A 27,143-nucleotide genomic window follows, 5' to 3' on the forward strand; every position below is an offset into this window, starting at 1 on the left:
TTTTCATGTATGCATTTTCAGTAGCTCTGCAGATAAAATAGCAAAAAAACCCTGCATATGTTTGTATCTGTAGTTAGCTCTATATGTACAGAATTAGTAAAGCAGAAATACGCCTAATGACTGAATCTACAGAACACAGCCCATGGCTTTTGAAGGCTCTTTGAAAAATAAACAGGATATTCTGTTAGCAACCCTGCGGGAATTATTGCACTTCACTAAGGAAAGATGCCAATAACCTCCGTTTTGACCTAGATAGATCATTCTGTTTAGGAAGGTAAGGGAATGCAATTCTAGATCTCTTCTCTGCTCAAGTCACCAAAGCCCTGACATTCAGCCAGGTCTTCATTTAAAACCTCAGCACTAAGGACAGAAGAGTTTATTTATCAAGAGAGTGAAACCTCAAAAATGGTAGTATCTTGAAATATTAATATTGATCGTGCAGAGGCTCCTGTATGTTTGGGGTGGGGATATTTAGTGAGCACAGTGAGTCTGATCCTTCAACAGCCACATGGAGTCTGACCCTCTGCCTGTTCCTCTGTGCCAGATAGGGTCTTTCTCCACGAACTGCAGGAGGAGCACTGGCATGTCTCTCCAATGTCATCAAAACAGTCTGTCTTGGTTATTTTATTAATTGGTGCTACTGTTGCATTATATTTTTCATAGGGTGCTCTGTGCAGCTTTGCAGACTGGTACTGAAGTGAGGAGGAAGCCCAGAGAGAAGGGGCATGCCAGAAAAATTGCCATAATAACTATATAATATAGATAATATTTTATGTAAAAATATGTTTTAAAATTATTTTCCTTAAGGAAAAATGCCATATTGGCCCAGTTTGCTGAAACAATTCAGCTTCCATTGGTAGTAAGGAGAAAGGCAGCCTGTGAATCTTGGAATTGGTTTGGTTTGGAACAGTGTAGGCTGCACAACCCTCAAAGAGGAATAGCTGATACAGATGAAAATGGAAGATGTTTTGAGTCCTGTTTACCCAAATGGAAATTGAAGGAGAGAACTTTCACTGCTAGGGATGAAAGCACATGGAGGCTTTTCTGTTTCACTTGACAGCCCACCAAAGGTAGATGAAAACACATGGAGGCTTTTCTGTTTTCACTTGACAGCCCACCAAAGGTAATGTTTCACTGGTGAGAATGACAATGCAGGAGCATGATGAGGCTGGCCTTCTATTCTCCAGCTCAAGACCTCTCTGAGCTTCCTTGGTGTTTATAAAAGCTTGGGCTCTTCAGAAAGTTTTGTGAAGTAGGGGCATGATTTGACCCGTGCAGATGTAAATGTCAGTAATGTCACCAGGAGCTCATGGCACTGTGCCCGTGTTCAGAACCAAACCCTGTGGACTCCTTGGCCATCTATAGATAAAGGCAGACCTGCATGTTGGCAAATGCAACACTACATTCAGTTTCACAAGCTTTGGCTTAATTTAATTCAGTCACTGCAGAAACAGGAAAGACCTGGAGAAGCCTTTCTTCCTAAGAGTTGCAGCAACTCTCTTTTCAGATCCACAAATCATCAGGGAAAAAACTACTGTGACCGACTTTATCACTGATTAAGATCATTTTTAAGTGCAGAGCTGCTGCTCCGAGTTTACAGCTACACAACAAAACAAATTAGTCGCACGTCAAAATAACTGGAACTTATCTAATGTGGGGTGGATAAACTGGCATTTTTTCACCAGACTTGAAGACTACAGGCAAAAAAAAGTATCTTTATATATAGATGGAAAATCTCTTTCTTGAGAAGATATGAAGATATGCTCACATCCTTTGAAGATAAAGCTTTGGATAATTCACTGGCATTTCAGACAGTGATTCTCTGATTGCAAACAGCTTTCTTTAGGCCATGCCTGTACCTTGTACTGCAATAATTCTTTGATGTCAAGTGAAATAATCCGATAGAGAAAATTAAAATCGGAAGCATTTTAGCTACAGCAAAGGTAAGAAAAATCTTTTTTGATTGGGATGGTGAAATCTGCTCCAAAAAAGTTGGCAGTAGTTAAAAAGAGATCAACAGCCTGGAGAACCTGATTCTACCTTGTTTTGGTATGCATAGAGACTAAGAGTAAAAATCAGGAAGTAATGCCAGAGTTTAGTTAACCATTATGGACATGGTGAGTAGTTGTTTCAGTTGTCTTTTTCCCCCAAAACATGAAAATAATTTAGAGCTGAAGTCCAGAGGTGAAGAATTCGGAAAATTTTTAGAATTTAGAAGTGAAGTAGTTAAAAAGATTATTTTGCTAAATCTGGTAATTCCTAGGGCATGTCACCAGCTGGTGTAAAATGCTCTTGTCAGCTGGAAACATGATCACCCGTACACATTCAGGACTGGCTTAATCCTGTCCTGCCATTGTTATTCGCCGAAGTGTAGCAGTGTCCTCTCTTCCCAGCCGAGATCCCCTCTCCCTCCACCCCGACGCCTGTGCGCTCCCCTGGGTGTTTGCTCGTCATCTAACTAACCTGGCAGCTACCATTGCTACCTGTTACTTGAACCTGAAATCTGGAGAGCACCGTCCTTGTGCAGCAGCAGTTACTTCTCTGGATAACCAGAGATGAATCTCCACCTTCAGTTTTTTTCGGCGCGGTTTTGTGGCTGAAGATGTGCGGGTGCCTGCCCAGCACCTGCTGATGGCGGTGTGTGGTGGGACCGCTGTGGTCGGGAGCAGCCCAGCAGAGCCCACCGCCGCTGGAGCCTCCCGCACGCTCCCCGGCCGAGGAACCGGCCCCCGGCAAAGCAGCCCTCGGGACGCCGTGGTTGTCCCTTCTCTCTGCTTCCACGGAGAAGCAGGGAGAGCCGCGGACACGCTCGGCTGCCGAGGCTGGGTGCTCCGGCGTCGACAGCAGTGGCCAGGGAGGCAGCCGGGGTGGCTGCACGAGTGGCAGGCGGCTCCGCCGGGGTGGCTGCGGTCCCGGGGAAGCCCGGCTGCCGGCGGGGGCGGCGGGTCTGCCCGGGCGGAGGGGCAGAGCCGCCGCGGAGCTGCAATTGCCTCGCTTTGCCTGCGCGATATTTCTCATCCAAACCTCGATCACGTAGGATTGCGTAGAAGAGGGCGAGCGGGAGCAGCTGCAATTCTCTCTGAGCCCGAAGCCCGGAGCCCCGTTCCCGCCCGGCCGCCGCGGGGCTGCGGGGCTCCCCGCCGCCTTGGCAACAGCCCTGCGCAGCGTGGGCGTCCGGGGGGGCTTCCCCGGCCCCTCCCTCCCTTCTCCTCCCCCCTCCTCTTCTCACCTCCCCCCTCCCGGCTCGGGCAGGAGGATGCAGGCGGGAAGCGGGCGCGGCTCGGCTCCTCCTCGCCCCGCCGCCGTCGGGCGGCACCGCGGAGCATCCTGAGCCCCGCACGGAGCAGCAGCAGCAGTGGCAGCCGCACCCCCGCCCTTCTTCTCCTCCACCTCTTCCCCGCCTTGCATCGCTCCTCCCGCCGCCGTCCCCGCCGCGGCAGCCGGGCCCGGGGCCGCCCCGGTGCCGAGTGCTCGGCGGCCGCCCGGTCGGCCGGACGATGTGGGTTGCTGCCGTCGGGGAGAGCCGGTGCCGGGGCAGAGGAGGCGAGCAGGGCAGGAGGAGCTGCGCCAGCTATGGCGCTGTGAGCCCGGGGCGCCGAGCTGCGGCGATGTGAACCCGCACTCGCGGCCGGGCGCTTCTTTTTTTTTTTTTTTTTTTTTTTTTTTTTTTTTTTTTAAGAATTTAATTTTTTCGCCTTCTTTTTAATTTGTTTGTTGGCCTGCTGCTTTTTCCCTTGGCTGCTTTTTCCTTCCCCTCCCGCCCTCTCTGAGAGCAGAGTGGGTAGGGGGGGAGAGGAGAAAGAGGAGGAGTGCGAACAGAAATGCAGCGCGGCTCTCCCTGAGCCCGGCCGCGGAGCCGCGTCCATGTGCGCGCCCTGCCGCGCAGCGCCTCGGAGCCACCGCGCCGGGGCCGGGGTTGCCCGCGGCCCGAGGGGTCTCTGACTCATCCCACAGCCCCTCGCCGGAGGGCGGCCGGAGGGAGGAAGCGCCGCCGCCTGCGCCCGGGCGGAGCGGAGCGGCACCGCGCCGCAGGGACCCGCGGATCTTCCGCGTCCCCCTATCCTTTGGACACAGCAGACCTTCGCCAGAGGGGCGGCCGCTCCCGGATCTACGCGGCGCTACCAGCCCGGCCGGGGGTCTCGCCGACGGCCGCCCGCTCCGGGATTTGCGCTCCCCCGGGACAGACCCATGGGCGGCGGGGTCCGGCGTCCAGCCATGGTTGTTATCCCGGGCGCCCTGCTCCGCCTGGCCGGCTGAGCCCTCCCCGGCGCCGGGACTCGGGGCTGCAGCGCGTTAAGCGGGTCGTTCCCGTCCCCGGTCCCCGCGGGGCGCGGCGGCGGCTCGGCCCCAGCGCGCCCGGGCGGCGCACCCCGGAGCGGAGCGGCGCGGGGGGCCCATGAGCGGCGATGGCAGCGGCTATCGCCAGCTCGCTGATCCGGCAGAAGCGGCAAGCGAGGGAGTCCAACAGCGACCGGGTGTCCGCCTCCAAGCGCCGCTCCAGCCCCAGCAAGGACGGGCGCTCCCTATGCGAGAGGCATGTCCTGGGGGTCTTCAGCAAAGTGCGCTTCTGCAGCGGCAGGAAAAGGCCGGTGAGGAGGAGACCGGGTGAGTACGGCGGGCCGGGGCCGTGGGAACCCGCCTCGCGGAGAGGGCAGCCCCGGACCCGCCGGGATGGCTGCCCCGGGGCGCTCCCGGCACCTCCGGCTACCGCCTGGGGACGAGGCTTGCTCCGAGCTGAACTTGGCCTGGGTCCTGGCAGATCTCCTCCCCTGGTCTGATGGGATGGGTGGGCAGTGACCTGCTGCCAGCATCCCTTCACGACTGTCCGAAGCGTGAGCACAGAGGGTCCTCTGGCAAGAGTGGCCCAGCGGTTTCATCTGTTGAAGCTTCACCCAGAATTGTATTTTTCCACTTCCTCGTAGATAAGTTTTTTAAATAGTCTCTCATTTTCTGCATGCAGACAAGAAAAATCGATAAACTGAGGATCAGTTAAAATTGTGGCCATTTGATTACTATATCCATCAAGTGCTACTTCAAGAGCTGAGTTGTACAGGGAATGTATGTTTCATTGGCTTAGAAACCTTTGTTGATGGCAGCTGCACGATGGTTACACCTGATGCTGAGTTTGTGAGGACCTAGAAATGCTCTTTAGGGTAGTCCTTTTTGTCTTTTTCTTTTTCTACTTTTATCCTTTTGTGTGCTCAGTCTTGGTTCCTTGTGAAGAACTTCACCCTAGTGTACACCCTAGTGCTCACATTCCCACGATGAAGTCCCACCACCCACAGTTTCAGTTCTGAGCATTGCTTTGGGCTCTCAGCTGTCCTTGGTAGGCGTGAGAACTCAGCACCTGGCAAGAACAGGCCTTCCATAATTTCTGAGTGGAATTATGATTTATGTCTTGCTTTATTTTTTTTTTTTTACTGTTATAAGTCACCATTAAGGTAAGAAAACAGAGATTGGTTTGAGAAGCTGTTTTGAAGATGTAGTTTTCTCAGATGTTCTTCAGTATAATGGTTAAAAAAGGGGGATACTCATTCACTTAGCCCTTCAGGATGTACCATTAACCTTTGTAACCCTCCTGTGTTTTCCATAAACATTAGTATTATGTTTATTGATCAGTCTCTTCGTGAAGCCCCTTCTCGGTGGCTGAGGTCTGTTGGTAATGACTCTCCACCAAGGTTTTGGAGGTAGCTAAGGCTGCTGTTCCTCTATAGACTGATGTACATGACCTGGAGTCATCTGGGCAAGGGAGGGAAATGGGACAAAGCCTCTCACCATCGAAGGCCGCTTCTGTCAGCACTGTTGTCAAACAAAGGGGAAAGAATATTTACTCTGGACTGCTGTCAGTGCTCCAGATTCATAGGCTGTGAGGCAGGGACCATACTTAGTTACAGGAATGTTTGAAGACTCAATGCATGGGTTAGGCTGTACAAACCTGTTTCTTTAATGGTCTGCTTTAAAGCAGGTATCACAAGAGGCTGTAAAATACTTAAAATATAGCATGACTTGAAATATTCGAAGGAGAAAAGTTGCCTATTGTTTTTTCCTACTCAAGTTATGAGGAGTGGTGGCTTGCTGGACTATCCTATATATTAGTTAATCTGGGAGCCAAGACCAGAACACGGCTCTTGCCCAAAAAATGTCGGCATTTTGTCTCAGGAATCGCTCTTTGCAGGATCAAGAATGGGAACTGGGAGTCTTACTGATGTAATTTTTTATATTCCTCTTTCCTCTCTATCTTAATCTGCTATTAAGTGCAGTCTCCTAAGGATTGAAAGGGCTGGGAAGTGTAGATCTCTAAGCTAGATTTCGAGATGCTTTGTCTCATGAAAGTTTTAGTGACTTCCAGCAGGATTTGGTTGGGAAGGCTTTTTATTGGTCCTACCCCAGTGCTCCCAGCTACACAGATCCAATTCTGCTTCCTTGGACTCAGTAAATGCCTGTGAATAATCAATGAATTTTAAGAATTTCCTCAACTTTCATCACCTTTCATCCTAAGGAACATTTTTGTTAACTTACAGGCAAGAGTGATTTTAGGGAATCTTTTTATTGACTTAGAAGGAGGATCAGTGCTACTCAGTGTTGTAAAAATATAGCTGCTCAATCTTCAGAGCTGTCAGTCAATCACTTGTAACCAGTACTGTATTCATCTTATAAAATCAAAGAACTAGAGGAATTAAGCTGCTATGAAAGAAAATCTGAAGTGTCCTTTCCTAGGCTATGGACTGGGTCTGCTTTAGTTCCCTGCATCCATCTTTTAACTAGGGATTCGTTTCACTGATACATTGTATTCCTGGTCTTGGACGCTCAGGAGGCAGCACGCTACAGAGAGTCTGCTGCTCGCATTGTTTATTCAGGGGAGTGTATTGTGCCCAGATAACTTGCTCATTTCAGAATCCAGTTTCTGCACGGAAAATGACATGCAAATGAATTGAAAGTGGTTTTAAGAAATGTGCATACATTGTGCAGTGACCCACAACCCCAGTGATTATTTGTACTTAATGATATGCTGGTTCAGTAGTTTGCAAGTCACTGAAGGGAATGAGAGAAACACCCCTGTTCAAGAGGTACAATTGTATTTGGAGATGATACAGTGCTGGGGGATCTCTCCTCACCTTTTTAAACATGACCTTGTTCTATGACTATGGGGAGTAACTGTCAAAATACTTTGAATTTACAGAGTGGTTTTCATCTATAGCACTCAACAAGCTCTACCAAATGGAGAGGATTCTTCCCAATTTACAGAAGTTGAGAGCACGTCCAGCTATGGAGCACAGAGACCTAATTCCCAATGCTGGGACCAGCAAGCCACACTTAGGGCCCTGCTGCCACTGAGCTCAGGATGCAGCAGTGGTAGAGCTGTAGCTTGCACATTACACAGATACAGCTCTGGTGGAGGTTCATGTTCCCTTTGCTCTTTGCTTCTGCAAAGTAACTGTGTGAGCTTACATTGATTAAGTAAGCTGTTTAATACATGTTTTATTATGTGGCTCAAACAGTGCTGTAACTAAAAGATTCAGTAAAGACGTGGGTGAGCAGAGTTACTTGGCACTTGTTGGCACTTTGTGCTCCACTTTGCAGCCTGTGTGGAGTGAGAGTGACATACTCCTGCTCTTGTATGGGAAGGGAGAATTTGCACCCTGGTGCAGTTGAGTCTCGCATACTGGGCATGAGTAATCAGAGGTTTTGGCAAGCTATGGGAAACCAGATCCATGCAGGGATAACTTGTGTAATCAAAGCTATCTGCTCCTGGGGAAAACAGACTGCAGAAACATCTCATTTGTTGGTTGCAATAAGGACTGTGTTGTAAAATGAGAACTAATTTTGTCTGTCTTTTCAATGGGCAAAGGCAGCTGTCTCACATGCACACTGTGTTCTTTTAGAGCTCTTGGATGTGTTTTGCTCCAAGATGACTTACTAGTTTAAGACAGGCCAAATAAGGACACTGAGTCCTGTGGACTAAACTGAACATTTGGACACATGGGCTTAATCCCATTATTGTGAGTTAATACAGGTCATTTGCTGCAATTGTGCATCTATAAATTAAATATTTTGCTCTAAACCATAGTGACTTGATCGAGGATTCAAAAGAAATTATTGTATGGCATGGCTTCTCAGTGGAGGTTCAAGAGGTGGATTCTTCCTCAGGGACTGATGGATCCAAGAGTTGAATGCAGGAGATGAGACAAGGAGCTCTCTCCATAGAACTTCCCTGCCAACAAAGAGTTGAACCAAGTACTTTCATCCCCTTTGTGTCTGAATTAAAGCATCCAAGCATGTCCCTCCTTCAGCTGTTTTATAGGAGTCTGAAAAGTCTGGGCTGGTAGGTCCAGCTTGTTTGTGAAAGCTGTCACTGTTGTTTCACCTGCCATCTTCTAAGGCAGAGCTCACCTCAGAGAGCTAGGGTAGAGGTGGCCTTCCATCATTCCATGGCCACTGAACAGCAAAGCTGAGCAATTTGGCAGCCTTGCACAAAGGGAAACAGGCTAGAGCATCAGGCACAATATCTGTGAGGATTGCTAGAAATTTTATTCAAGTGAAGCCCACTGAAAGGGTGTTATTACTTGGGGAAATCATGTTTGAATTGAGGCAGCTTTGGGTCAGGCTATGCCAGGCACTGTGTAGCATTGTCTCAGTCCCCTCAGATGTTGCTTTTATAGGTGAGTTACCAGCTCAGAATGCAGAGCTCATTTTCAGACAGGTTTTTCACCCCAGGGGAAAAAAATTTGTGGTTTTTTAATTCCTTTTTTCCCCCTGTCTGGTACATATTTTGTGCTCTTTCAGGGAAAGATGCTTTTCCTTAAGGATATATAAAGGCTTCTTCTAAAGTGAAGGAAATGGCTTGCACATAGGAAAAAAGTAGTAACATGTTTTCCATTTGCCATATTTCTCATTTTGAATAATAAATAGAGATTTGGAACTTAAAATATATGGATGTAGATATTTTTGCAGCAGTATAAGTAAAATGTAAGGGCAACTTTAGTTGAAGGACATAGAAGGACTTTGTTCATTCAGAGATTCATTTAAAGCATTTGAGAAGTCTGTCATCTGCAAGCTGTTAAATTCCCTGACTTAAATCCTGAAGTCCTTTCTGATTTCATGCAGGGTGAAAATGATGATTGATACTCAGGGTAAGAACCACCTTTTTAGCTCATAGTCCTTGCCTACTTTTGTGGAGTGGTGCATCTCAGAACAGCTCTAATACCTGCCCAACCTGTGGAATTTGTCCACTTTGTTGCTACTGTCCGAATGCTGGCTGCATTACCCGGGGCGTAGCTGCTCCCTGCAGGAGAGAATTCCATCTGGATCCCAGCCCTACTCTGTGTCCATGCATGTCTGGGTGTGTTCCCAGCTGAGGGTGGTCCACTGCATTCTTCTACCTGCTCCTCTGCAGAATTTGGTGCTGTGTTCTCTGTCTAAGAAGTGGCATTCAGGAATGGAAATGGCTGGAAATGTGACATCACCTGGACAGCAAGAGCTCATAGAAGTGCTAGCTGAGATGAGGGTATGGATGCCAAGTCTCCAGCCAGACATGAGCCTGGATAACACCAAGGGGAAGGGCACAACCCTGAGGGCATACATGCTCCTTGGTCGGGGCCCTGCTGTAAGCTCCTTCTGCACCACCCATGCTAATGAATGCCAACATAACCGGGAGGGAGGAAGAGGCTCCCTGCTGCTGCTGACAGCTCGGCTGATGGGTTTCATTTCTCCCAGGTAGTCCCTGGGGGTGGTAGCACACACATTCGTCACTTGCAGATGTGGTGGATGTCACGGTGCATGGCTGCACTCCATTACTGGGGTCAGATAGCGACTCCGAGCTCTCAGTGCCTAAAATCTGGGGAAGAGCTGCAGGTTCCTGGCTCTTTCCAGAGCATGGAAAACTGAGCTGCCAGCCTGCTTCTCAGCACAGCTTATGGGCGAGCATTCCGTCAGTAAGCCGCTTCGTACTAGTTCTGGACTGAGTATGGTTGATGCCAAGAAAATCCATGGAAGTTGTCCAAGCTCTGAGAGGGATGGATATCTTCTGTCCCCATGGCCTCAGGGGAAGCTGTGCTTGTGAGAGCAGTGGAAATTGTTAGCCAGCAGAGGCTCACCATTAGATCAATACAAGTGATTGATTCCTTCGTCACCAGCCAAATGAGAGTCAGGGCAAAAAGTGGTTTGTGAGTGATTATTTCCCTTCACCATAAAAGATCCATATAAATCAATTTATGGTTGACTGATACAACTGTTGGGTTTTTTATTTGGGGTGGGGTAATGGTGCAATTTCATTTAGAAGATTCTGATACGAATATTTTTCTTTAACTTTCAGGTATTCTTCTAAATTAAATGTTCCTTTGAAATATAAACCCAAAAGCTTGAGTTCCAAAAAAAACCAAAATGGAGACAAGGTTTTCTTTCTTCCTTACTTGCTTTGCTGAATTCAACACAAATTTAGAATAATTCCAGTAGATCAGCTGCTTCATATTTTAACAGATAAATTACCTATTAACCAAAACAATCATCAGCTTGACTTGGGCAGTGAGGAGAGCAGAGCTGCCATGGGAGCTGATGAGGCTGTTTGAGAGACAAACATAATCATGGGTCTCACTGTGGTGGGGAGCAGGTTGGGCAAATGAAGTTGGACTTATCTGCTTTCCTTCCTTCCCCTCCCCAAAAAGGACTACCATGAACCACAGTGGCCAGGTAGGTGTTTGTTTCATCCCCATTTGTGTCATTTGATCTATCCTTCTGAGCAGTCATGTGCATATTACTTCTGAGATATTTCTGCTCCTGCACAGTTGAAACCAAGCTGTGATTTGTTATTAAAATCAAAGGAAGAATTTTATCAAGCAAAACATATAAGAAATTGACATCCCTTTCATACTTGCAAGCTTCCTGGCTTGGCAGAAGGTGACCAAGAACATAGATAAGAACAGGTTAGAGAAAGCAGCTCCAAAGAACTAACTTTTAAATAAAGACTAATCATTTAATACAGGTACTTTTCTGTATGTTCTGTCATGGTGTCATTGCCATGACTGCATTATTGTTGTGTCTTGATCTTGGAAATGTCTTGAAAAGTGACCTGTACTGAAGTCATCTACTCCATGCCTGGGCTGTACTTGCTGCAGTCTGTTGGGGAGCAGTCCCTTCATACTCTGTTCTCCTGTTTAATACGTGGTTCATCTCTATTCCCCAGCTAACACAAGATCCTTCATGTTAATGTATTATCCTTTCTGAGCATGGAGTAAGCTACTACACCTATTTTATCTTTGCCCTCTTCTGACATGTAGCAGAATCCTGAAATAACTTGGCCTTTCCAGAGGCTGGTTTTACTTTGCATCTCTTTTAGAAGCTGTAGGAGAGCCATGGACACGCTCATGGGTTCCTCTCATCCAGCTTGCAGGAACTGGGGCTTTGTGCTTTGAGGGAGTCAATGCAGAGACTGAGTTAGTGCAGCATGGTCACAGGCCTGTAGGGCTGCAGCTTCTTAACAGTACTCTGAAAATAGCAGCTACAACACATTTCTAAAATGGTATAGCAGAAGGCATCTTTCTTGAGAGCTGTGGAACACGACTGTGGGATTCACTGTGCAGGCAGACCACTCACTTTGGCTTTTCCAGCCCCCACGCTGCAGCTCAGACAAGTCACTGTGCTCGTTCCTAGCACTGAAATGAGGCTTTCTGACACTCTGATGGAGCTTATGTGGCTGCTGAGAAAACACACCTGGATGCAAGCTGGCACTTGTCAAACACCTCTTCTATCCTGTGTTCATTCCAGAATGCCCTGGCTAAAGGTGACAGATAGACAAGGCCATGAACCTGGAGGCAGGGTAGTGACCTGAGTCCTGAGCCTTTCCAGTCTTCTGAGAGGAGCTGTGGCTGGTTGCTGGTGTGATGAGGCTCCATGCAGCACCTCCAGGCATTTCTGCTCTCTGCCCTTTCCCTGTGGAGTGGGCTGCACTGGGAGATGAAGGTTAATGCTGGAAGCAGCAGCATCACAGAAGGGGTCGGTGCAGCTGTGTTGCTGCATCTGCTCTGTGGCTTTGGGTTGGTCATGAGGAGCTGACTGTTCCTCTGTGCTGGGGTACCCACTGAGGAGATGCTGCTTGGGAGTCTGCAGCTCTAGGCAGAGCTCTAAGTTTGGAAGACTGTTGAGCTCTTGTGCTCAATAGCAAGGGGGAGGTAGCAGTAGCAGCTCCTCTCTTGTCTTGGCAGCATGTACACCTGTTGTTCCTTAAGTTTTGTGTGGGAGGTGGAGTTTTGTGTAATCCCATCTGACTTGCATCAGTGCCCCCTCCTCCTTCAGTGTTACCAAGCATGAAAACAAACTTGTGCTTGGCTGGCCCTGCTGTATTCCTGAAGAGGAACCCTCAGCTATGGACCTCTGACATTTCACTGGCCAGAAGGTGGGCAGCTGTGGTAAAAGGAGAGGAGCAGGTCTGCTGTCACCTGCCTGTGTTCCTTGTCTTTCTTCCTGGGACCTTTTCGGTACAGTAGTTCTTGTTTGGAGTGTGCAACTTCAGTGACAGATGTCAGAAAATGGCTGGTTGTCTCTCATGGTGGGGGCTGTACGTGAGGGTGAAGATCCAGGGCTAGGTACAGCCACTACAGTGGTGGAGGGTACAGAGCTTCTCTCACATCGCACAGCAGCATCTATGGAGTGCTCTATGCACTCCTGTCTCACCTTCCCTCCAGCAGCCTGCTCTGTTAAGGGCATGTGTTACATCCAGTGGACAGCTACATGCTGTGAACTGGCAAAATAACCACAGAGAGGCAATGTAATTCTGTTACTTGTGCCTCTTCTCCGTCTGAAACTTGATTGCAGTTATGATAAAGATAAAATCCCCCTCAAATGTTCCTTTCTTGAGATACTTAAGCATTTTAGATTGGAATGAAGGAAGAAAAGAGAGGTCTTGGGGTTAATAGAACATGCTCACTTAATTGATATTTATCTAGAATAGTATGGTTGGCTGTCTCCTCCCTTGTTGTCTGCACAGATAGTTTCTTTGCTTAGCAGTTGCCACCCATGTTTCCTCAGCTGCCAAATAAATACATTTCATTCATCCCCCAAAGCAAAACTGTTTGCAAAAGGTCAAGTGGATGGGTCTGTTGCAAATAAAGCCAGGCTGCAAAAAGCCAGTCCATGTTTTTCCAGAACATTGAGAAGCAGTAGAAAGTAGCAAAAAGACAGCTGGTTTTGTCTTCCAGCACCCAGCTTAGGGGTGGGTTGCTGAAGGGTTCCCTGGGGTCTTGGGAGCCACTGGGCTGCAGGAGATGCAGGGATCAGATGCTGGCAGGTGAGGGGCCTGGACCATCCACCTGCCCCGCAGCTGGTGGTTTTCTGGCACAGCTCCTGTAACTGGAGCTGGGGTGAGTCACTGGCTGCCTCTGGTATCGATCTGCAGCCGTCCCTGCAGTCATTCTGTGGTGATCATCACGCTCTGGCGGGGATTGTCTGTTGCTGGGGCTAAAAGGGCTGGCAGAGCGTGTGGTGTAACCAGTAATTCTCTGCTGGCCTTTACAGTTAGGTGTGGTGCTCATCAGTATGGGCTCTGCCTGCTGGCAGGCACACAGCATCAGCACTGAAACATTTCTAAACGTTTCTTTTGGCTTTCATTTTATTTTATTCTGTGTCACTCCTACCTTCTTTGCTTCCATAATAATTTCTTCTGTTTTTCTTCCTGTTTCTTCTTCTACACTACTTTCCGTTAAATAATTTCTAAGATTTCAGAGCTACAGCCCCATAGCAGCTCTTGAATGATTACCAAGCACCAAGTGAAGTTTTAGAGCTCTCTGAGCTCTCCTGGGTAGCTGGGGGAGCAGGAGCTTTGTTCAGAAACCTGTTGGAGAGACAGATTTTCTGTTTTCACTCCATCTGCACTGTGTCATCCTTAGCACATGCATCCCTGGAGAGGGAGCTCACTGATTTCAGCTCTCTTCTGAGATGGCAGTTGGGTGGCAGGTGAACCTGCCTGTCTCACTGGAGTCCTGAGGACTGCTTGATACCAGAAATGAGGTGTTTGTGCTGAGCGATGAGCGATAAATCATCATCGGTATTCAAAACAGAGCTTTAGATGGAACGAAGTGGAGCTTCACTTTCTCACATCTGGAGCGTTTTCATTAGTTTGAAGGAAACCTTTGGCTCTAATGGAAAATTAAAACTATTACACAGATTAAAAAAGGTCTATTTTCACAAAGCAAAAGGAAAGAACATCAAGTCATATGGTGGAATTTTGGCCATTTTTAGCATGATCTTGCTCTTTGAAGTATAATGTTTCAGAATGGCACAAGCAGCACATTTTCATTATGCATTTGGGTGTTGTGTAATATTTGTTGAAAATTAGTAACAGCATCGTTTTGCGATAAAAATGCTTCCAGACTGCTTAAGCTGCACTAGTGCAGTGAGCAAAAAATATTCTTGTAATACAACCTGACTGATTCAAGCTTTAATTTCTTCCACATCACAGGCTCATTACCTGTTAAATAAAGGAGTTTCACGTGCTCATCTTATTGGAAAATGCTGTGAGATTGCTTGAGGAATACTGTAGCAAAAGAGGATGGTATCACTTGGGACTATTTAAAGCTTGCAGAATGACACTGAGACCGAATTTTTTCCCTGAGTTGTTATCCAGTGATTATCCAGGGCACTTCTGTGAGCTGGTGTTGGTAGCACCAGGTACCTTTCCTGAGACTGATAGCATCTGAAGTGATTAATTTCTCCTCAGTGCTTGTTGGAAGTATGTTCTGTCCATTTTCTATTTTAATGAATTTACTATTCTAGGCTTTCAGAGCAGAGTGGAAGTTTGATGTGGTTGTTTCTATAGTATGTTTTGTTTGTGTGAGGGACTTCTCGGTGTTTCTGCAGTATTTCAGTCCTGCTGGATTGATAGGGAAAGTGGAGAGATTTAGCATCTGAGAATAGCATAAATCCCAGCACTGTGGCAGGCCTGAACAGCAGGGATGTTGTCTACCCTGCTCATGTAGGCACTGTTAGTGATGAGGTACCTTGCGTGGGGCACTTCAGGGTGAGGAAAGATGGGGACTTTATTGTGGAGTTGGTCAAAAACTCAGAGTACAGAATGTGCTAATGCCACCAAGTCATAGTCCCCCAGCAGCAGGGCTGAAAGGGACCCTCACTGTTGGTTACTCCAGCTTCAGTCCTACACTGGTTCCAGATGTGCATTCCTTAGAAGGATGTTCTTAAACCTGGTTTTTGCATCCTCCCACAGAGAAAATTCTGGGTAGAATGTCCTACTATCCAAACCACATCTCTGTAGGAAACCAGGAAGAAATCTGATAAACAGCGATGAAGTTTTATGTTGCATTTTGGAGTCAAGAGAACAAAATAAAATCTTTCTAACCGTACATGTGTCAGAGCACTGCCACAACATTCCCCAGGATTTCTGAGCCGTCAAACAAGTCCTTAGGATGGGTCTGACACGTAGCTCTGTAGGAGACCTTCTCTCATGGGAGCTGCAGGCCAAGAGGCACTGCAAGCTTGGCAAAGATGGCATTGCTGCTTTTCAGTTTCTCCTGTCAGCTCGAAGCAGCAAAGCAAGCAGCTTCTCCAGACATCCTCTGAGCTCACCTTTCTACCTCTCTTGGCATAACATATGTGGGAATATACCCCTTCTTTTCTGGTATGAGCTTTGGGCTCAGTCATCCTGGAAGCTCTGCAGTGTGGGTGTTCCCTTTTGTTAAATCCTCAGGCAGCTCTTGAGCTCCCATTGCTGGCATAGGGAAAATCAGGATTTTACTCCCCATGTTTCCCCTTTATGGGTGTTGGCTCAGGGGCTGACACAGCCCAGGGGACCAGGGGGAACCACGCTTGGTTGGTTCCTGAGACAAATCTGCACCCAGATGAAATGTGCTCAGTGGCTGTGGGCTCACACATAATATTTATGCTCTCCTCTGTTTCACTCTCGGTGAATATGCTGTAATTTTGGCTAATTACACAATATGTCAGGAATAATTGCAGGGTGTTCCTCAAAATAAATAATACATTTTGTATGCTCTGCTATCCATACTTATGAGCAAGCTTTAACCTTCAGTAGCCAAGGCATTGACTGTGCTGGAAAATGACAGCTTAGGAACTGTAGCTGCAACTTATTTTGTATTAAATTTCTAATTTTTTGAATTCTTTTACCTGAAAAAACTTTTTCTGAATAAATTCTGGAACAGCCCTACATCGCTTCTGTATGCCTTTTGTTCCTGCCTGGCTTTGGTTTTATCATCAGAGCTGGAGTCAATACAGGTGTAGAAAATTGCTCTTGAAAGGGAAATGTTTTGAAATTTTGTCTGCTGCTAAAACACACTCGATCAACAAAGCAACATAAACTGCATCCTGGGGGAGGCAAACGTGGCCGTGAACTGTATGAAGAATTGGGTTTTTTTAGTTCTCTGGTCAAATAAAAGAAGTTTCTGGGGAGAAGAGGATTCAGACCTCAATGCAGTATTTCATTGTACTTAAAATGAAAGTTTGGATTTAATCTCTGGCTCTGTTAACATTTTTTTCATTACATTTCCAAAGATAATGTCGTGCCAAAAGAAAAAATGAAAACTTGCACTCTTTTCAGGCCTCTCTTTTTTTCTGTTAGTGAGATGGAGTTTGGATATGGCTTTATCTACTCTTACTCTGAACTTTTCAGCAAAATATTCAGCTAGACAGTTTTACTCAGAAGTAGTCAGCAATTCTGTGCCAAAATACCTGCTGGCAGGTGGGCCCTCAGTTCTCATCCACTTTTTGTCTCACTCTTTCACTTGCAATGGTCTTTGGTTCCTCTTTGGCCCTGCAGTGCTGTGATGGCTGTTTTGTCCTTGGTGTTTGTGCAGAGTGGGTAGCTCGTGTGTCATGTACATTAGTTTGGTGTTTGCCTTCTGGGAAAACTCATCCACAACTTTGTACCTCATTATCCTTGAGCTGTTGACCTTAGGTGGCTGTCACATGGGATTCAGATCTCAGAGAGTGGGTGAGCTGCAGGGTGACTTCTTTTCTTTCTAACATCCATAGGCTGTCCTAAGACCATCTAGAGAGATGTAGCAGTGATTCCATGTGGCACCCCTAGTTTTCAATGCTTTATATGACTAATTTCTCTTCCCCTTACCTCAGACTTGTATTAACATCCCTGTAAACTGGATTCCCTGTATATGGGAGGGCCTGCATAAATGCCATGGACGTGCAATCACATAATTTCCACCTACTCAAAAAGTGAGAAATAAGACTTCCCTGGAGGGACTCGTCTTGGTTAGAGCAAAGCAGGCACTGTGGAGGGGTGCAGGCAGGCAGCTGTGCTCCATGCTGGAGAGATAATTACTATTCCTCCTGGCAGGCTCTAGCACAAGAAAGGAAATCACTTCTCTGGATGCTCTTTTTGCCTACAAGGTGCCATTTTGCTCTAGTGACTCAGTGACCGTGACAGGAGGCAATTGCGCTGATGATGCTGTCATCAGTTTGAGCCCATCATCCCTCTGAGTTAGGGAATGTCATTTTTGGAAGCATGTCCTTCAAACAGAGAGGCCATCCCTGCCAGCACAGCATGTTATTACATGTAATGCATCCTCGGAACACCAGTTGTTTCTCTGTAGTTATTTACATGGGTGGAGATTCGCACTTGTGATGAGTAAATACACAGTGAACCATGCAGCCCTGTTGTCCCAGAGCCGTCTTCTTCTCCAGATGAATACTTTGTAATTGGAGGGTGACACTCTCCCTGTAATCATGTTAAACTGAAGCTGGGTGTGGCCTTTGTTCTGCATCACTGGGAAAGGAGCTGGGATTGACTTTGATACCCCCAAAACCATAGACCTCATGAGCAAATCTTGATGTCAGTAAGTTTGTTTCCATATCTCCATCCTACTCACAGGCTCAGTGATGTGCCAGTGTGTTAAGCCAAATGGCTGCATCTAAACTAAAGGGGTTCATGTCAGCTTTGCAAGGTGGGGTGGGATGCCTGGCTTTGCTACAGAGCTCACTCACGTTTGGGCAGCTGTTGTTACCCACTGTGACTGGACCTGTGTGCAGGCAGCCTGAGGAGACATCCAGATAAACACAAATGCCCCCCTGTGTCACTCATTTCCCTTGGCTCTGCAGTTCTTTTGCCCTCTCCCTGCCTGTTACTCAGGATGCTACAGGCAGCATTGCCCAGGCCATCCTGGCCGCCTGCTTGCAGGCTTCCTCAAGGAATACACGTCCTTCAGCTCCAAACAATTTTGCTGAGTTTAGTGACAGAAACTGGAAAATACTGTGACACTGGGAAATAAAGGTTTTGCCTCTGCCTGTGCACTTCAGTGCACTGAGTGACTCCTGAGGGAGCTGAAAATGCTCAGCACTTTGCAGCAGGATTTCCCACCTCCACACCTGCATGACACAGTTGGAGTGTCCTCCAGGATCCCGCGTGTGGCTCACGATGCTCCGACCTGCTCCGTGCGTGACTCACTGCAGGTGCAGCCACAGCCAGCCATGTGCAGCATCTGCTGAACACTTACAGCCACAGTCACTGCGTGGCAGCGTTGGTCAGGGGGTTTGGCCAGAGGAAACACTCTGGGTCTTCAAGGGCATTAGCTCCTTTCACAGCTGCAGGTGGTGTTATTCCTGAGCTTCCCAGTTTGGGTGGATTCAGTGAATCATTGTAGTGAGTTGAGCTATTAAACTTGTGTCGATAGTGATGCATTTAATTTGAGACAGTCAAATTACTTCATCTTAACTCCAAACACCCTGGAGAATTTGGCAGCTCCTGGCTAGGAAAACAACCCCAACATTTATCTCCCTCAGATTTTCATCCCTGAGTTCTGTGCTGATGCCTGTCACCATAGTAATCTGCATGGAGCTTGCTGATTCTCGTGCTGATTTATTGCAAGCCTTTTTTAATACTGTACTTCTGAAGGAGGGATTTTGGTGCCCTTCTCTGTCTACAAAATTTGTGTTTGCAAAATTTGGCTTATCGAGTATTCTGGAACCCATCCTTTTTAGGGGAGGGGAACTGCGGTTTCTGCAGTGGCACTTAAAATGCGGAGTTAATCTAAGTAAATTAGGAGCAGTTTGTGCTCTGACTTGCATGCTGGGCTTGGTGTGCTAAGGATTTGAGTGCTGGTTAGGTGAGTCATAAATCAGCCTCCCATTATGACAGCTGCAGCCTGAATGGGGGAAAATAAGAATAATGGAATGTGTAAATTCCAGGCTAAAATGTTTAATTGCAATAAACAAATGTTTGAAGAACATTTAGGTGAAATATGCTCCTGAGATGTATTACGTTTCCCATGTTTGCAGTCACACCCTCAGCAAAACTGTTGCACAGGCACAGAAGGGAGTCAGCAGCGTGCCGAGGTGGTTCAGAGGAGAGCTGGAGATGCTTTCTCCCTCACCAGACCGATGTCCTTAGGAGGTGCCAGAGGGACTGTTCTGGGAGCCTGCTGCTGGCATCTCTCACAGCCTTGCTGTGCTCAGACCAGACAAAGGCACTGAGCTGCAGTGAAAGAGAGCAAACAAATGGGCAAGCCTCCTGTGGAAATTCTGCAGTAGGTGCCTTCCTTGTACCTTATTGCAGGTTGCTGGACAGAAAATCGCTGCTTCCCATCTGAGCTTGCAGAGTCATCTGTTGTTTGACAGCTCGTTGTGCAGAGAGCAGTAACCCCATGAGCTTCAGAGTTTATGCCATAACCCACGCTGAGTACCACTGGCACCCAGCACAGTAACTTCTGAAGTAGATTTAGAAGCAGTTCTGCACCAGTAACCTCAAGTGGAGGCTTGCCTGCCAACCAAGAGCATTGCTGTGCATTGCAAGAATCTTTGGAGCCAGTGGCTCAAATCCCTCAAAGGTCACTAAGCCCTTCATCTTTTTTAAGAGTTCCTTGAAAAGTGGCCCCTTTGAGTTCTGTGCCATTGACTTGGAGAATTCAGATTGAGGTGACTTCTGTGAGTATGGCTGTGTTGAGTACTTTTATAGTTCCCAGCCCAAGGCAAAGTGGGGACTGGCTTGCTGCAGCCTCAGGTCATTGTGTTGCTGTAATAAGGGGCATTCTGAGAGTTGAAAGAAATGAGACCATATCAGACTGCTTTCCATAGTGGAGTTGCAGCTGGAAGTCAGTGTTGTGCCGTGTTCTTTGCTGCTTCAGAGCAGGGTTTGGAGCAAATTGAGCTACCCTACAGTAATGATAAGAGAGTAGGGGTCCTCCCCCAGGGGTTTAGTGCTGCTGCTTTGCTGATGGAAATAAGCAGGAGTTGGTGCCTTCAGTGGGGCTTTGCTGAATGCCGTATTGATTCATAACCTCATAGCTCCTCTCTGCATAAGGGGAGTTATTATACTTCTGTGTTCTCCATTTTCCATTTAAGGGGTGAGTTCCTTGTTCACCTTAAACAGGAGAGCTAATTGAAAAGGTCATTAAAGAGTAATATTTCTGTCAGTGCTCTTGCTCTTTTCCCCATAGCACACAGCAGATATCTTAAGCAATGCCTACAGCTTGAGGGTGAGGGACATGACTCTGCAGAGCAGCTGATTTAGCTATGATCCTCTGGCCTTCAGTGAGCATGCCCCTGGAGATCAAACAAAGTGCATGTGAGCACCCTGCAACTATCATGTCCTTGGCAAGCCCCAGGAGGATGAAGATCACTCTGTAGCTGCATAATAAGGCAGGAAGCACAGCAGCTCATGGTGAACTGAGATGACTTTAAGGCTCAGCAGCAGGACAGCAGAAGTGAATAATGGCAGCATCACATTACCATTTAAGTGGAGACAGGAAGATTAGCAGTCAGATCATGATTTAGTTAGCCTCAGCTATGCCAGAGGGCTCAGAAAGTTAAAAGCAGGGCAGGCAGAAGTGGTGTGTTTGGCCTATGGAAAGGGTAACCAAGCAAGATGTCCTTCAGGGGATGTTCAGTGAGTTGTCAGTGGATGACTGCTCTAAGAAGGGTCATTAGGTGACATCTGTGTCTTCACTGAAGGTAAAGTGACCAGTCTGACAGACGCTACACACTAGGAGAGTTACAGCTTAGCTCTTGCTCTGTGTTTTTGTTCTGTTCTGCACTCTGGTGTTCCCATTGTGGTGCTTCCTGAGCAGGATCTTCCCTTGCATCCTCCAGAATTGCCATATTGGAAGGAACTGAGCTTACTGCATCTGCATAAAGAAAGTCTACTGAGTTTTCTCCAGTACTCCCCAGCCCTCAACAGCTGTATATGAGCAGCTAAAGCAAGATTTTTAAAGTAAACATCCTGAAGTGTAGTAGTATTGCTTATAAAGTGGGGATAAAAATATCCCTTTGCATATTGCATGGGAAACCTGATAGTATGGGGTCTTGCACTGGGAGTAGAAGCTGCATGGAAATCTCTTCTGTCCAGTCAGTGGTTTGGGATTAAGACAGCAAGAACATCTTTCTTAAATCCATTCTGAAGTGCTTGACTTTGTGTTTAGGGAGACTCTAAGTTAGTGCTGAAGTCTTGTCCATGTTAGTTCAGTTCCATTTCTGCAGGGAAAGCTGCTTCTGTAGCAGAAGGGAAGTGCACATGGAAGAGCCTGAGGGAGAGGAATAGCTTTATCCCAAGTGTGTTATGCAGTATTGCACCTTTAAAAGCCAGAGGATTTGAGTCCCATTTGCTTTACAAGGCTGAGGCTAGAGAGTAGGTTTAAGTTTGTTTTGTGATAAATTTTAAGAATTATAGAAAAAAAAGCTCATAGCAGAGTTTTTGCTTATCTGTGCTGCATTTTCCCCCCTTATTTTACAGTTTGATTCTTTCTCTTATTGAATATAGCCTGGAGCAGTACCATTGAGGGAAATACAGACAAAAGTATAGAGGTTGTGGGGTTTTATTGTATTTTTTTCCCCCTGGTACTCCAATAAGCATTGTCCATAATATCTCCTGGGAAGGGTGGTTCTCTTTTTATTGCAAACCTGAAAAGTTCTCAGTCTATTTCATTGTCTTTCTGTTCTGACTTACCAGGGTGTCTCAGCATCCTTAATTGACAAGGAGACTTACTGGTTTTGAGGGTTTTTTCTATAAACTGAGGTTTTCGGCACAAATGTGCAGGATAAGGGTCAGCAGTGCTGGAAGACTGATAGAATTGCTCTGTAGATGGAAAGAAGTGATGTTAAAATATATGATATGACAAAAGTAGGTCTCTTAAAAGTCACATGCAGCATTTTACCTCTGGGCTAGCAGCAAGATTCCTGTCCTGTGATGATAAAATTTTCTCTTCCAGTAATAGTTCCACACTGAGAGGGGAGGATGGGTAAATCCTTGCTCCTTGTTAAAAGTTGTCTTCACCTAAATTCTGTCTGTAGTCTGTCCCCAGCCACACTGCTTACTGTATGAATGGCAAATCCCAGTACCTCACTTTATGCCCAGACATAAGACAAGAGGTTCCCTGGTGGGAAGCAGCTACTCCAGCAGCTGTTGTCACCTGTGCACCTGTTTGTGTTTGAGCTGCTTCCTTTGCAGGCACTGGAGAGATACTGGTGGTTTCAGGACCCTTTGGACCTGGCCTGGCCAGCCTGTGGGGGTTTGGGGGTGCAAAGAGAGATCAGCTCAGGTGGAGAGGTGGCTGTACTGTGTGAGACAAATCACCCATTGCTCAGGCGACTCCCCAGCCCTCCTTGTGTTCGAGGAGAGAACTCGGTGCTGGCTGTGCACCTCCCTGCACTGCTTCTGTGTTTAGTTCAGGTTGCTAAAGGTACCTGAAAGTGCAGCTTCTCTGCTGTAGAAAGAGACCCAAGGAAATGAGGAAACCAAGGAAAGAGAGACCTGTGTGTCTCCAAAAGGATCTCTTATCCTTCCATATCTGGAAGAGGCATTTTTTTTGTTACAGGGCATCCTAAATGAGTATGGGCAGGGATGTCCCTGCAGAAGAGGATCTGTGCAGTGAGGAGAGACAGGAGCTCTGCTGCTTTCAGACTGTGTTAGGACCAGGAGGAATGTGATTTTCTGTATGGCTGAGAACTCTCTGCTTCACTCCCTTTGAGTTTTATTTTTGAGTTTGGATGTGAGCCTCAAAGTTCAGCAAAACCAGGTCATATAAAACAAGATTTCCCCGTCACCTTGTCCGTAGGTAGGCAATGACTCAGAAAAGGCTGCCATTATGAAGAAGACAGTTGTTATATCTGACCAGGTGTCTGTCAGGTCAGCAAGAGAAAGGAACCTGAAAGGGTTTACCCTGTATTTGCTATGGTGATATTTACCCTGTATTTGCAGCCTTCTGGTGCAAGTGTTGGCATCTGTAGAAAGGATGCAAGGAGCCATCAGGGAATCTTGGGTGCTATTCTGATAAACTCTGAAAATGTCATAAGTTATTAATAACAAGCAGATTTGGTCAGTGTTTTACATGGTAGGCTATTTAGTAGAAGTGGGAGAGATTTTCCTGTTCCAAAATTATTTGCATGGTTGAAATATAGTGTGCATCCCTAAGAAGGAGGAAAAGGTGCTGTTCTAATTCTATCCTGTAGATAAGTCATCTTCCAAAGAAAAGAGATAAGGTCAGGGTTGTTTTCTCTCCCCGCTCCTCTTCAGAGAGCTTTAAGACAAGACCTCCCCACTTCTCCAGCACACAGAAAACCTGAGACTGCAGGAGCATCTTCTAAATCTCTCCTTCTGGGAGCTCTTCCATTTAATGCAAAGTACTTCAACATTAAAATTTAACCAGTGAGTAAAATTAAGGCTAAGATTCATTCAGGGACTCACTCATATCAAAGAGTGCCTATTAGTGCCTTTACTATTGTGGTATTAGATAAAAGGGAGGAAGGGGACAGACTTGAGGAGGATGATGCAGGCATCTGTGCCTGAGAATGCAGCTTTTCATTTCCTCTAGCTTTGATGTGCTTTTCTAATGAAAAGCAAGTTAAATCACAAGCTTCTACATTCAACAAAACAGGTAATTCATTCAGATAAGAAGAATGAGCTAAGTGTTTTGCTAGGTGTCATTTTGACATACGTTGGCTTGATCAACTAGCTCTTAGTAGATGACCAGTACAATTGTACTTATTTACTGTCCCAGCATTGAGAGTTGCTGGGAGAAAGCCTGACTGCAGCCTACAGCACTCACTGCGCTGAAATCACTTCTTTTTTAAGGCAGCACAGAAACCATCTGATCTGATTTATTCAGTGGCTTTTGTAGCTGTGAGAAAGTACCTGACTCTCCCCTGGCTAGGGTAGGGATTGCTGAAACTGAAATCCTTTGCACCTGCAGCCTGTCTTCATCTGAGATGCCTGCTGCTGCTGCTGCTGCTGTCAGTGCAGGAGAGCAGGGTGAGGGTTCCCCAAAGGGGAGTCGTGCAGGGATGCAGCGGGAGCGGGGCTCGGGATGGGAGCATCAACACACAACGTGACCACGGTTATGTAACGACCATGGCTTATTAAACAGCCTCACCAGAGGCATGAAAGGCAGGAGCCTGACGAGATTTTGGTATGCTACACTGGATTCTTTCCTGTCCGTTGAGCCAGCAATAATTGGGTCTTATTTATTTACTTTTGTAGGGTGGTCACATAAAACCACAAGGTCCTGTTACAGCAGGAGGATCTCCTCCATGCAGTGAGTGTGTCTGCTCACATGCAGTCAGCTCACTTGTGTTCCAGCACTAATGCCTGTGACAAATTTTGAAACTTGCATGATTACAATTGAATTTGTTTTTGACCACTTAGTTTGTGTTGGATCGGTAGGGTGACGTGGAGACAGGTGGTAAAGCTGCACACCTCTGTCATGTGAAGTTCAAGTTGGTTTTGCTTTTGTTCATGTTTTCCTTTTACCCTTCAGCAGGAAGGTATAAAATGTTGTAGAGGCAATAGGGAAGAGCCAGCCAAGGCATGGCTGGCTTGTGATACACAGGGGCTGGGAAAGGTCCCTGTTGGAGACAAAGATTCTAATCTGCCAGAGTGTGTGGCACATGTTTTAGGAGGGGGAAGACATGCAGGATTTTAAAACAGAGGTGATCTGAGGTGCCCATAAATGCTTCAGATGTCAGTTTTGGAAATGTCTTGTGTCTGTCTCTTTCCGAATTTTTCTCCCCAAGTCCCACAGAATTGCACTCACATGCAGCCCTGATTCAGCACTCAGTTGCTCTGGGTTGACACCACTGTAATAACAGTGATTTAAGTAGCTTTTTGTTAGCATAAAACTGGCACTGCATGATAGTGACTCAAGCATACAAAAAGCAAGGTGGTTGGCTTCACAAGCAGCCTAAGAAACAATGGGCACATTCTTTGCAACAGTGCTAGCAAATACTCTTCTGAACAAGTGGCATATTCAAAATACATCAACTGTCTAAATACTTCCATTTGGTAGGTAACTTTCAGAGAATTGATGTTCCATAATCTGCTTCTACTGCACCAAGTATGCATTTCATTTTACCTGCTCATCTGATCTCAATTGTATTTGCCTGTCTGTGTATTATACGTGAATATTTTACAGCCGTGCTTGAAAGGAATCACTGAAAGCAGTCTTACCTGCCAAGCACTTCTACATTTACTCAGGGCTTAATGGGGGACAAGCAAATTGGGTCTTGTGCTACTCAGTATATCTGGTAATAATTATTATTTTTATTTTGCAGAACCCCAGCTGAAAGGAATTGTGACAAGGTTATTCAGCCAGCAGGAATACTTCCTGCAGATGCACCCAGATGGTACAATTGATGGGACCAAGGACGAAAACAGTGACTACAGTAAGAAAAATTAGCCTGTTTTGCAACCCAGTTACAATCAAATGCATCACCTAGTGGGGCTCACTTGTGCAACTTCATTTTTGAAAGGATCAAATTAGGAGGAAGACAGCTGTTTTCTGCTTATTTTTTTCTATCTATCCGTCCCCTTTAAATCTTGCCAGTATCATTTCATATGTTTCCTCTCCGATCTTCTTCCCTCCTGCCCCGATTCTGTAACTGCCATCTGGGTGGGGTGGAGAATAAAACCCATGATTTGAATTGCTGCCAGAAGAGAAAGGAGATTATATTTATACACATGCCACGTGGGTAAAGGATACGGGGAATTCTCTCTCCAAGGAGAAGAGGAGAAAATCGTTTTAGCCTCAAAAATTCAGCAAGCATCAGGAATTTCTAGGCTGGAGAAAAGCAGCTGTTCACTGAAGTCTCGTGCTTTGAGGCTGGTGTAAGGGCTGAGGGTATCAAATGACCTTGTCAAATGAGATCATCTTCCAAAACCCTGTTCAAAAGGATCGGGTTTGTGCTGGACAGCAAAGGGCAGCAGAGCCCATGGCCGTGTGCAGGAGCCATACTGGTTTAAATGCATGCAAAGCAGGAGTCAATCGTCCTTTTGAAGAGGATGTTGTTTTGTCAATGCCAAAGGTCTTCAAAAGGTTTAAAAGGGTGTAGAATATTTTCTGCAGCATCTCTGCATTTCATAGGCATCAGTGTGCTGTCCCTTGGTGGGCAGTTAAGCTCAGATCCTTGCTGCTACAAATTGCATCAACAGGGTAGGATTCAAGTCTTACTTTTTATTATCTATGTATATGGTCTGGAGCTCCCGTACCACTGCTAAAGGGGTATTTAACCTGGCCAGCTTGGAATTTGGCTTCCCAGTCATTATTAGAGGTGAATAAATGTTAATCTGTGTGGTAGGGTTGATGGAAGCAAACTTCATGTTCTTTGTGAAAGGAGGAACCTGCTTGATTTGCAGACAAATTTTGATCTAATTCAAAGAAGCTCCTGGCTGGATTGAAGGTGGCATTCCTCCAGGAAGGCAGGGCCTTGGCTGCAGGTGAGGGGGTCTGTAGGGGTGCAGCACTGACATTGTCCTGTGAAGGTGCACTTGGACAGAGGTGTGGGGTGGCTGCAGCCCCACATCCCTGGTGTGTACCCCATCCCCAGGAAGCTGCAGAGTGCTGTAGCAGGAGCATACTGTGTGCTGGGGCTGCCCTGCTGCAGGCAGCTCAGTGCTGGGGGTCCATAGAGGAGAGAGGAGCTGTGGGAACATGGTGACTGAAATTGCAGGTGGCTGGCAAAGCCCTTGTGGAATGACCCAAGAGGCTGCATCCACCAGAAACGTGGCCTGTATCAAATGCAAATTTCATGTTTTAGTCCTTTTTCATATGCGCATATTGAACAAATTAAATACTGCAAATTGCAGTAAGACAATTTCTGATTTATTTGGGGAGCAGGAGAATCTGTTGACAGACACACAGACTTCTATGCTCAGAGACTCGGGAGGTCTCCTTCAAAAGAGTCTGGCC

At 46.6% G+C, this 27,143-nt stretch overlaps 1 protein-coding gene across 4 annotated transcripts in view; it reads left to right on the plus strand.

Moving 5' to 3' along the window:
- Positions 1 to 27,143, plus strand: part of FGF12 (fibroblast growth factor 12) — a 217,850-nt gene that overhangs the window by 115,666 nt on the left and 75,041 nt on the right. For 2 of the 4 annotated variants that reach the window (XM_059855481.1, XM_059855479.1), the window contains one exon: positions 25,510 to 25,620. In XM_059855481.1, coding sequence (XP_059711464.1) covers positions 25,510 to 25,620 — 111 coding nt within the window. Of the gene's footprint in view, positions 1 to 4,362; positions 4,606 to 25,244; positions 25,293 to 25,509; positions 25,621 to 27,143 lie in introns of those variants that run through there. The other 2 variants (XM_059855478.1, XM_059855482.1) reach the window with 2 other exon arrangements.

This window comes from Haemorhous mexicanus, chromosome 10, assembly GCF_027477595.1.
Source record: "Haemorhous mexicanus isolate bHaeMex1 chromosome 10, bHaeMex1.pri, whole genome shotgun sequence".
Lineage (NCBI taxonomy): Eukaryota > Metazoa > Chordata > Aves > Passeriformes > Fringillidae > Haemorhous > Haemorhous mexicanus.